Below are 12107 nucleotides of genomic sequence, written 5' to 3' on the forward strand. Positions count from 1 at the left end.
CCAAGGTTCATTTTTATCTATTACCCCCCCCCGCCCTCCCCCCCACACACACACACGGTGCAAGGGATCGAACTTTGTACCCCCCGTGAGCGAGCCAGCCAGCCAGCCAGCGCTGGACAAACTGCAGCTTGGGAATGACAGTCCATTCTGTGCATTGTAAACACACCTCGACCAAAACAGCAAACAGGACACACAGACAGACAAAGACACACACACACACAGAGAGGCACGGGCGCACACCCACACAAACGCACAGAGGCAAACACACACATACACACATACCCTTATAAAAGTTTACCCGTGTTCAATTTGCACGGCACATTTGCAGTTTTCCCATGCTTCTCCTATACTTACCTATGCTTTACCATGATTTACTACATTTTGCTATGCTTTTACTGTGGTAAACGTTTGTATGGGGAAGTACGCACGCAGACACACACTAAACAGGACTGCTATGTGCACAGCTTTCTTCTGAAAGGGGTCATTCGATTCCTAAACAGAAGGACAAGAATTCCATTCACTTTGCCCCAGTGCAATACTACCCCTGTAGAGAGAAGCTGGGGCTCCCCTTTACCAGCCCATACTTGCCCCGAAGTGCTTTCTAACCTGCTCTACAACATAAACCATAAAATAAAATTTTAAAAAAACTAAAAACAAACATGGCTGGACTTTGCTTTGAACCCAAAGTACTTTATTGAGCGCTCATGTGTACTTCACAGTTCCTAGAAAACCCATTCCATGTTTTACTGTGAGCGCGATTAGCCACGGTGTGTATAGATAGTAACAAGCCTGGGTGTGTCTTATTAAACTCATAGTAAAACCAGGAATGGATCAAACCGCTATGCAATGGGAGTCTTATTTCCAAACCCGTAATGAATCCTAAGCAGTGTTGGATTTATCTGGGGTCTGCAGGGCGGTCTGCTATGTCCGGCCTGGAAAGTTGCCATGCTGAACTTGTTTTGTTAAATATTAGAGAGTTGACACAGCACCTGCACTCTCAAGCCTTAAAGCAACACACACAGGCAACCTTGACATGACTCACAGCAGGTGTGTCTGTCCCAGGACCTGCCCTCGCATCAGATACAGCACAGGACGTACCTGGGGTTCCAGACTGTGTCCGTGGATTAGTAATGCATCACACAGTAAGATATAAAGGGCCTGACTCTCAAAGCATCTTTACCTAACAAAATGAGAAACAACTTGTAAAATGTAAGCCTTGATCGCGTTTGCACACAGAAGCTGGTTATGATGCTGCTGTACAGGGGCTAGCAAGTGTTAGCAGACTTCTGTCAAATGCTTTATGTATACGGTACTGTAAGAACACAGCTTGAGTTGCATTTTTTTTTTATTTTAACTTCAAAAGACAAACTAAAGAAACAAAACAACAAACGCATGTATATGCAGCCGGGTGATGCTTCCAGGTTCATGAGGGGAGACACTCTGGCTTCTCCTGAGCAGTGGCACCCCCTGGTGGCCACACTCTGCACTGCAGGTGTTTACTGCTGCACAGCGGTTTGTATTCTGTGTTGAATGATCCTCACAGAGCCTTATTTATGAGAGCCTCTTTGTACGAAGCAGCTAGCAGAGCTGTTTGACCTTTCTCTCTGCACACTGTGTTCCTGAGATCTCAGTCTGACACACACACAGATCTTCACACACAGACAAGGGCACACGCACAAACACGCACACCCACACACACATTCAGATCCACACACAGACACAGATCCTCAATTTATGCATTTCCGACAGTGCTTGCACTGAGTGCATTGGTATGTGCTTCTAATGCGAACGCTAGTGAAATACGACAATTGCGTTCCTGTGACCTGACAGGCAGTGATTTACAATGCCTGCTTTCAAGCCCATCAAGAGCAAAATACTGGAGCTGTTCTGTGCCTCAATGACCACAGGGGGCGCCCTAATCTTCAAAAACACCACCAGTTAACACGTCAAGCACCACAGCGTCCAGTATATACAGCATAGTACAGCCAGTATCACAGCTTCATCATAGTAATGAAATAATGACTGGGTTAAGGTTTGGCTTGAGGCAAATGTTACAGTAAATTAAACCAAAGGCAATACAAAACTACTTGGAATATCTCATAGAAATTGAAAACAGTTCGAAGGTCCCCCTAAAATTGACATCCACACCCACAGACACACCCACACGCACACGCACACACACACGCACACGCACAATGGGCGCTATTGAAGTTTCTTCCTGGGTTTGTGTGCAGGATATTTTAACAGGCAGAGGTGCAGAAAGACGGGCCAGGCTTTTCAGCGACGGACCAGCTGATAGAATTGGGACACTGAACTTAGCATTTAAATTACCCAAACCCTCATCTTAATTAAGGTTAGGGGTAGGGTTCTGTGGAATCATTCAGCACATTTATGTGACTTTAACTGATGAGCAACAAATTGGGTTACGGAAAACTGTACACACATGCGACGCTGTGGGTGAGCTACAGTGACGATGTATCACTTTCTGTGTGTCATCAGTGAGACAGGCTGAGAGAGTGAGGCTTCAGGTTACAGACTCCCATCATCACCAATGCACTGACAGACAGGCATGTGGGGGGTTACTCAACTGAACCCTGAGAAGACATCCACGCATCTCAATTACAACTGAGAAATGCATTCATAATGATAATGATAACAATGATAATGTATATATATAGTGATCCGCAGATCAATATTAAGCTATTTTCCTTAGGTCAGCTGCTGCTTTCTAAACCAATGAAAACCGCAAGTCTCACTCGCTCTCTTTGCTGGGAGCGGGCACGCTTTTGAGATGCAGCCACGGGAGTCGCGAACGCGCACGCCGCCGATCTGCCTGCTCGCTCACATGCACACGCACGCACACGCGCGTCCCCGGCCATTGAAAACAAAGCGAGCTGCGCGGCTTCCATTACACCCCTGCAGCTTGAGAAAAAAAACAGTGAGCGACACGGAGGAATAAATAACAGAGAGGCGCACATGGGATTAAAACGACAATAGGAAGGTACGAGCCCCGAGCGAGCCCTGCTTGGAGGCGAAGAGACGACAGGAAGCCCAGAGTTTTCATTAAAAGGTGTTTTTTTGGGATTCTTTCTCTTGCAGTATATACTAAGCACCGCAGCTGCGCCATGTTGTTGATGAGAGGCTGGTATTAAGAGCCTATCCCGAATAAAAAAAAAAACCGGAGTTAATCCCAAAGATTCAGTAAAAAGGACCCCCCCTGCCTTCTGCAACCATCGCGTCCTTATCTTTCGGTGAGATGGCGGAGCAAACGTTTTCCTGGTGAGTTCATTTTTTATTTATTCCTGCTTATTCAGAAACCGAGGACCCTTTGATATAATGGCAATTTTGACAGTTTGTCTTTCGGACCCCAGCCCCCCCTGCATGATTGGGATCGCAGTTAACACGACATACGCGTTGATTTGATGAATGAATAATTGTTTATTTATATCTCGGAGACAAAATCTCAACCCGCAGACCGAAGTGGCACTATTTTCCGCCGGTGGATTAAAAAAAATAAATCCGACTTGCCATAGCTTACCTTCATTGCAATGGAATTAAAATAACGCGTTTTAATATTTCTAGTGTGTTTTTCTTTTCCGCTATTTCGGGTAAAGATGTAAGGAAGGCCGCCGCGTCCCCGGTGTGGCAGTTGGTGCAGCAGCTGGAGGGGGCGCTGTGTCACCGGGCTGTGAGATCTGTGAGCACGGCGCTGCTGGCCAGCATCATTTTTCGATTCGCAGTGCAAACCGGAGTGGCGTCGAATCGGTACCGGGTGGAAATCCGGCGGCGTGCTCATTCTGCGCATGTGCAAGGCGATCTCCACTTCACACGGGCTCGGCTGGTTTTGTCAAAGCGGGTTCACGCCGACTCGGCAGCTCCTGTGAACGCGCAGCGGCTGCCGGTGAAGTGCATTGGGACCTCATCAAACCCGTTTAAATACCGACTCCTAAAACCAGGGTCAGAGTTAATTGTCAACTAAATCAACACACCAGAAAATACACCGCGCAACAAAGAATCGGGTTGAAAAGAACGCAGATTGAAAGTTATCACATTAGACACCAACGCAATTGTGTTTAAGAGCTGCTCTTTCACCAAATAAAATGGTGTGTGTGTTTTTTTTCTCTTTTGACTTTTGTTTTACCAGAAGACCTTGCACCAGCTTCCACGGCTGGACATACAGTTTACTGTCCGTGTGTCTGCTGTATGTATGCGTCACACTGTCCACTCTGACGTCCCAGCAAGCACACATTTATACAGACTTTTATATTTAAAAAAAAAAAAAGGTTTTAAAACAGTATACTCATGTTCCAGGATTGAAATTGTAAATGCCGGATGAGACTAGGAATGCGCGTTCAACCTGTAAACTATGGTGTCGTTGACGGAGTATCAACGGCACAGAGGATCAGAAAGCGCAGATGTTTTAAAGCAATTGGCTTTGAAGTCAGTATCAGCCTCTCCTACATTGTAGGGTCTCCAAAAAGCGTGACCAAAAAGTTCAGTTTTCACAGCACTTTTCCCTTTGTCAACCAGCCATGTCCTGCAACCTCTACCAACAGTGTGGAGGAAAGCATCATTCATTATTTTATATATTTATTTAGGACACTTTTATAGCTCCACCAGGAATGGGAGTGGAGCTCTGTACAAAACATTAAGGCTTTAAAAAGTCTAGACCAATAATACAATTAAAAAAAAAACAAACAAAAAAAAAACATCACAATGGAAATAAAACATACACATGAAATACAGCATTAGTTCTCTCTGTGCTTATTCAAATGCTCTTTTAAATAGCCAGGTTTCGAGTTGCTACCTAAATTTCAAGAGGCTAGACTCTAATTTCTACAGGCAACAAATTCCTAAAAGCTGCTCAAGCCTCAAAGGCACGGCCTCCAAAATGAACTCTAGAAAATCTAGGAGGTGAGGTATGGAAAGACCTGATTCAGCACAGCACCCTTGTGGTGTTTCTGACCTTAAGAACAGCTTCAAGAGAGTCCGGACCTATTCCATTTAGGGCTATACCAGATCTATTCTCTCTCGGACAGGGAGCCAATGCAGTTCTGTCAGAACTGGAGTAATGTGGGAACACAGCGTAGACCCGGTTCCAAGGCGAGCTGCATTCATTAGTGCTAGGAGGTTGAGCAAACGTCACAGGAGGTCAGTTAGCGTTTTGTAAGTAAATGCAGACGAGTGTGTGTGCTAAATCAATTTGAATGCACCACAGGGGGTGGGAAAGTGTGAGGACAGGAATCGACCTTGCCAGCCCGCTCTGCAGAATTCAAATGTTAGGTACATTGAGAAGCAGTTTTAAATAACTCTTGTGTTGTCTTCTCTTCCAGTCTTGGGTACCCACCGTGATTTATTATCATCCATTTGTTTTTAAGTGTGCTTATTCTGATTATTAGGAGGCTGTGTGGTCTGGTGGTTAAAGAAAAGGGCTTGTAACCAGGAGGTCCCTGCTTCAAATCCCAGCTCACACACTGTGTGACCCTGAGCAAGTCACTTCCCCTCCTTGTGCTCCGTCTTTCGGGTGAGACGCTGTTCTAAGTGACTCTGCAGCTGATGCATGGTTCACACACCCGAGACTCTGTCGCCTTGGGTAAAGGCGTCTGCTAAATCAAAAATAACACTCCCAAAATTCAACGTATCCAGGCTTGTTCTGAACTGCAGCAAATTCAAATATGCCTTTCACTAGGAGTGCAGCGTATTGGGTTTTGCCACTCCTGAGTTGGACATTACTTTGAATTGTAATTCATCATGTGTGTTTTATAGTAGTCCTCTAATGAAAGAGTGATTTTGTAGAGGAGGGATTTTTGAAATATCCGATTTATTCCAAGTAAATACAGTGGATATTCAGCAGTTCCGCAGAATTGAATCCTTCTGCATATTGGAGACCATCGGTGAGCTTCATTAAGTCTTTGTGTTAAAATTGTGGATTATGATTTGAAGGGTGACGGTTTATTTTATTTTTATTTATTTATTTTACTTGACTATATGGACTTGGCATTTTCAATACTCCCATACAGGTAAATAGGTTAAAGCAATTAAACTCCTGCAGCCTGAATCAGAATTGAATTTCTGCCACACACAAGAACCACACGGATGCAGCTGTTGGGTTTGAAGGCTTGGCAGTGATGTCATTTCAGCACCGTGGTCTCCGGATGTCGTGACATGCAGGTAATACTGACATGCATTCAGGAAGCATCCTTTACTGAAAGCCGCGATACAGGTCTAAGACCTAGCTGTGCATGTTCTGATGATGCACAGCAGTACTGTTTTGGTGTAAATATGCATTTTTCACTTAATTTCCTCCACACTTAATACTACTAAAAATGTAGGACAATATGTGCATAATTTTAAAGTCTTGTAATGTCTAGGTTGAGTCTAATATGAAACACACAAAACTGTCTGCACTTGGATGTAGTGCAATTAACTCTGATCTGATGCTGTGCATACTAAAACATCCTGTGCTTTCGACTCTGAAAAGACATGCAGTTTAACTGAGCATGTAATAGTTTCAATAAAAATGCTGTATTAATTAAACACATTCTAATACATTTCTGATTTGTTTGCTCAGACCAGCTCTGTTTTGTAGTATTTGATAAGCTGTGTTTTATATGGAGCTGGTCCAGATTTGTGCTGGGTACATGCTGTAGCCCTCTCTTCAGAGAAATGGTAGAACTCTTGTACAGCAGCACATTGAGTATATAGGAGGCTGTGTGGTCCAGTGGTTAAAGAAAAGGGCTTGTAACCAGGAGGTCCCCAGGTCAAATCCCACTGCAGCCACTGTGTGACCTTGAGCAAGTCACTTAACCTCCTTGTGCTCCGTCTTTCGGGTGAGACGTAGTTGTAAGTGACTCTGCAGCTGATGCATAGTTCACACACCCTAGTCTCTGTAAGTCGCCTTGGATAAAGGCGTCTGCTAAATAAACAAATAGTATTCAGCCAGTCGGGGCTGGTTTGTCTTGCACGGCCAATTCTTGTGCTTGCCTAGACTCTCTTGAGGTTTTGTACCCTGTGGTTACTGCTGAGGCATGGCTACCTAAGTGGTGTTTAAGTTCATTTGTTTTTCCTTGAGACAAATTTACTTTCAATCCTTCTTATGCGTCATCCACTTCATACAGGACCAAAACATTGTTGAGATGGCGTTGTACGAAAACAAAAAGCAAAATTGTGAGCGCAGCGACGGCGTTGTGTAAGTAGACAGAGCTGCAGTACTATTGCAAAGCAGTTCATCCTGCTGATCAATCAGGAAGGCTCGATCATTTTGAACCGTGTACCTCGCCCTTTCATATCCCGGCTGCGGGAATGCAAGCTGTAAGCAGAAATACACAACACACTCAAATAGCTGTAGAAAGGCTGGCAGTAGGCAGACCTATCCCCTGCACCACTGGGTTCAGTTCAACCTCACCCATATCAGATGTTAATTACAATCATTCATTCTATTTGCAAAGATTTCAGGGAAAAAAACAGGAAAAGGTGGTAACGTGCAAATACATAAGAGATGAGTAGAGATGCAGTAGCTGCAGCATCGTTTTAAATGGAGTCTCTCTTGAGAATCTGAGCGATGTTGAAGAGTAGGTAATGGGGGTTCCAAAAATATAGCATGACCCGTCCCAGGTGCTGCTGCATATATATATTTAAAAGCATGGTAGTATTTGGATGCAGAAAGGATGCATTCACCACATGCTTTGGATGCAAAAAGTAAACTGCATTGTGAATGATAAAACTGTAGACCATGTTAAATATCTAGGATATGACTTTCCAGCACAACGGTGGTCGCCTGTTTAGCACCGAAATGAAAATTTTACAGTCGCCTGCAGAGATAAAAACGTATTCAAAATGGATGTTTCTTGGATCCCAACCTTTCTACTGTGCCTCGTGTCATGGCGAGCGATTACGTACTGCACTGCTGTTTTAAGTGCACTGTTGTGTAATGGTCAAACCTGTTTATTGACATTCTTCAAGTGGCACTGCTGTACCAGTAAAAGCCACCCTAGGCGTTACTCTGAGCTGAGACCCCAGTGTTGAATGGGGATGATTACCACACCCCCACAGCCTCCTGCCTTGCCCTGCGGTTTACTGGTCAGTTTCCTGGCTGCGCACTGCTGTAGTGTTTCCTCTGACAAGCCCTACAATATTTTTGGCTGTTGAACTGGAAAGTCTCGTCTCTGTCGTCTCCTCTGCAGTTTCCTGTGTCCAGGCTCCTCTCAGGTTACAGTGTCCATACCGGACCTGTGCAGTTCTGCAGTTAAACCTGGTTATAGATTGTGAAATGCAAATTATATATATAAAGCAATACTACTTTTAAAAAAATGTTATTGCAGCAGGTATTGTATCACTTGAGTATTCAAACACAGTAAATGTTTCCATCAGTAAAAGTTTATAACTCAAGGAGATATGCTTGGGTGTGGGTTTACTCAAGTTATCTGATGCCGTGAGAATGTGTCTAACCCTGAGTTTCTGTGCTTGGCTCCCTGAGTCTTGTGTAACACCCTGTCCCTGCAAGGTTATGTGTCTTCTAAAAGAATTGCTGGAATACCTTGCAGGGTTTGAAGCAAGACTCCCCATTGCACAGCTGACAGAGCCAGCCGGGCTTTACCTTGAGCAGAGACGCCGGTGGTTTGAAACGGCTCAATAGAATCGGGTGGAATTGCATTACTGAGATTTCTGTAACTGTTACTTGACTGTTGAGTTTAGGTGTAGCTATGTCAAATGAAGTGGGATCACCTCCAGCAGGTACTCTTCAGCAAGGCTGAGGTTCTGCACAGGGAACGGCAAGACAGCTGTACCCCTCGCAGACTGGGTGTGTGTTCAGACGTGCAATTTGTCTGGCTTATTGAGGTTACACCTACAAAAAAACCAATATACTGCTAACAACATCCAGCGACTGGAAACCACCCCCACTGCAGTGCACAGCAGACAACGGACAATAACAAACGCATGCATGCCTGTTAATAAGCTGAGAGGACGGTCTGTCTCTGTGCTTGCGTAGTCCGGTCGGCTGTGGTTTTAATAGAAGTGTTTTAAAACCAGCCATTTGTGTAACCTGTACAGTAGACCCATTTATTTTCAAGCTGTGCTGCTTTCCTGTGGACACTGTACATTCATATCACAATCGCAGCCTCTCCGACTCCAGTAGTCCTATGCAAACCTGGTCTGGGTGCCTTTCTTTTCTTAATGTAAATACTACAGTACATGGTTAACCATATATGGCTCCTGTGGCTTGTTCAAAGGATGGTGTTTTCCTTTGTTTCTTTACTGGGCGTCACTTGCTAGATTAAGGCTTTGCCTTGATTAGAAGACAGTGCTATTTGGGCATGGGGGGGGGGGGGGGGGAGATTAAGGGGAGCCTGACCCTTCCTTTTCGACTGGCCTGGCTTTTATAACGAGCTGATTACGAAGCTGCTTGCCCTGCTCAGGTATTTGGGAGCAGCTTGCAGCTTGAAACGACATCTGTAACAAACAAGTTAATCCCAGCTAACAGCACGGGGCACCAGTAGTGATTCACAGTTACCAGAGACCTCTGCTGCTGCTGCTGCTGCTATGCGTACTACACTGCTGGTGGCGTCTGCATGAGCTTCTTGCAGTGGAACAAAAGCCAGTGTGCATGCGAGGGGCTACGGACGCTGTTTAGGAGAAAGGCCATTCAGCAGTTCCTGGCAGGCAGCCCTTTGTACAGCTACAATGACTCTGTGTGACTTTCAAGGGTGCAGATGGGCAGGGGAAGGGGGCGGTTGCTTTTCCCAGCTCTTACCCATAGAATCCTCCTCCTGTGTCAGAAAGCTCTCTGGGGGAGACGGGGGGTGGGGTGGTAACCAATCCACTCGTTGCTTCTTGTGTTGACTCGGACTGGACTTCAATACAGATGGGCACTAGTGTGTTAAAGCTCCAGCTGGAAACAATCCTTTTTATGTGAAGTCTTGATAGCTATCAAAACCACAGCCTTTTATCATCCCTGGCTTTGAGCCACATGGAAATGGTGTAACGCACGTCTAGTAAGATTGTCTTTGTGCAAGTGACCTTTTTAAATGGCTATGGTTTGACAGACTGTGTCCTAACAGATTACTTGTAACAAAAGGGTAGTTGATATTGATATTGATTTTAGGTCAGTTTGTTTTGTGAACTTCCTGGTTTCCTTATCAAAATGTCTTGTGGCTCAGTGACCGTTCAACACATTTGGTTGGTGGCTGTTGAAAAGGTAATGTGTACAGTGGGACTAGGCATTTCAGTCCTTTTAAATTAGGCAGCAGGCCCGACACACTGGACTGGAAAGATCTCAAATTGTTGATTTGTGGGGATCTCTTTTGAAAAGTTAGCAAACGGTCCTTAGTTTCTTCATGCAGATGAAGTAGTTGTAGTTGTGCCTTTTGAGAGTTTTGCAAAACATTCCAGTATTGCAGAACAGAAAAATCATGCCCTCCGACAGCTCTGCCTGCTTTCAATAAAAATGGTCCTTCTGCTGTTTTTAAAACGGGACCGCAAGGGAGGAGTTTTGTTTGATTTAACTTGTGCATTTAAACATCCCTCCAATTCTAATATTGAATAAAGCAACAGCACTTTACTTTTTTCTTTTACTCTAATGCTATTGACAGATTGCTGCTGGCACAGATTGCAAACTGACTGACTGACAGTTTGCAGGTCCTGCTGTTTTACAGGGCAGGCCATGATCACATAAAGCTGCTGCAACCCTGTTCGCTTTCACACTGAACACTGAGCTTACAGTAGATGCAAACTCTCCCCTTGAAACGTTAATGTACGGGATTGATACCACAGTGAATAGAAGCTGCTGATGAACCGTGTGTGTGTGTGTGTGTGTGTGCGTTCAGTGTTTTCTAATGGTTTGTTTCAGTTTGATTAGGGCCTGTTTGTGGTTTAATCTCAATCTGCAGCAGACTCCCCTGTTCTATTCTTGTCAGGACCGTGAGGGTGAGGGTGAGGGTGAGGGTGAGGGTGAGGGTGAGGGTGAGGGTGAGGGTGAGGGTGAGGGTGGGGTGCAGTGGGTTTGTGCCAAGGCTGTGGGATTGTCCGTCGCAGCCCAGCACTATCCAGAAAGACAAGTCTTCCCAGCATTTCCTTTTCACTTTCGTTTGCAAACGGAGCGAGAGTGGAATATTTTTGTATTTTTATCTGGCAATGTGTAAGGGTTACACGCCGGATGTAATTGATTCCAGATGGTCCGTGTGTGTGTGTGTGTGTGTGCGCGTGTGTCCTCGCATTACCGTGGGATGGACTTGTTGTTGGCTGCTCCAGTAACTAGAGTTTGTGAACCCAGTCGTCGCAGTGTGTGCAGTCAGTGGTCTGGCCACGAAGCAGTGATGTCAGCGATTGTTCCGCTCTCTGCTGCTCTGGCATGTGGGAACAAGCAGCTCAAACCAGGGGCTGCAATCATGGGTCCGTCTCTCTGGGAGCTGCCACCGACTTCCCAGGGAGGACTTTCGAAAGTGATCTTCCCATCGCATCAGGCAGGGGCGCAGAAGATGACTTCCTCTTTTTTTGTAAAATGAAAGCCTTCTTGCTCTGAAGACTCTGCAAACTGCGTTATGTAGCGGTCTAGGTGATTGTGGCTTGGAACTGTGCCAGCATGTCTATCATCAACAGGATGGCATTATTGGGCAGGAAGTACTTTTAATTTTTTTTTTTTTATAAGCTGGCTGTTTTTATTGTATTCCGCTACTAAATGGTAGAGCACGTAAAATAAGCTGTCGTTCTTGGCTCTTCTGTTTTTTTGTTTTTTTTTTGGAACAGAAGTATGTAAATATCCCATATATTTATCCAGCTTTAACACATTGCAGTATGTTATGTTGTAATAGAGCTGCAATTCTGCACGTGGGTATTGGACGGATGTTCCACTAAATTCTTTCTCTTGACCACTCTCCCGCATTCCCAGAGCAGCTGCAGGGCTTTTCATGTGCTTGTTAATTACTGTGGATGGGGGAAGTCTTAACTGCTGTCCTATCATTCTGATAATGGAGATGTGGAGCGTGTGCTGTGTCCAGGGAGGTTGATTACAGGCTTGGATATTAATAAAGGGACTGGCTCGTAGTGTATGGGGTTATAACAGAGAGCAGCTGGCAGGGGGCTCGCGGGAGACTTCCCACTTTTAATAACCC

The 12107-nt window shown here is 45.0% G+C and overlaps 1 protein-coding gene across 2 annotated transcripts in view; it reads left to right on the forward strand.

The window, feature by feature from the left end:
- Positions 1-2862: 2862 nt before the first annotated feature.
- The window catches only part of LOC117426184 (signal peptide peptidase-like 3), a 29846-nt gene continuing 20601 nt past the window's right edge, over positions 2863-12107 (forward strand). The window contains exon 1 of one of the 2 annotated variants that reach the window (XM_034043561.3): positions 2863-3279. In XM_034043561.3, the coding sequence (XP_033899452.1) occupies positions 3257-3279 (23 nt within the window). In that variant the 5' untranslated portion in view covers positions 2863-3256. The remainder of the gene's footprint in view (positions 3280-12107) is intronic. The other variant, XM_034043562.3, reaches the window with a different exon arrangement.

This window comes from Acipenser ruthenus, chromosome 11, assembly GCF_902713425.1.
Source record: "Acipenser ruthenus chromosome 11, fAciRut3.2 maternal haplotype, whole genome shotgun sequence".
Taxonomy (NCBI): Eukaryota; Metazoa; Chordata; class Actinopteri; order Acipenseriformes; family Acipenseridae; genus Acipenser; species Acipenser ruthenus.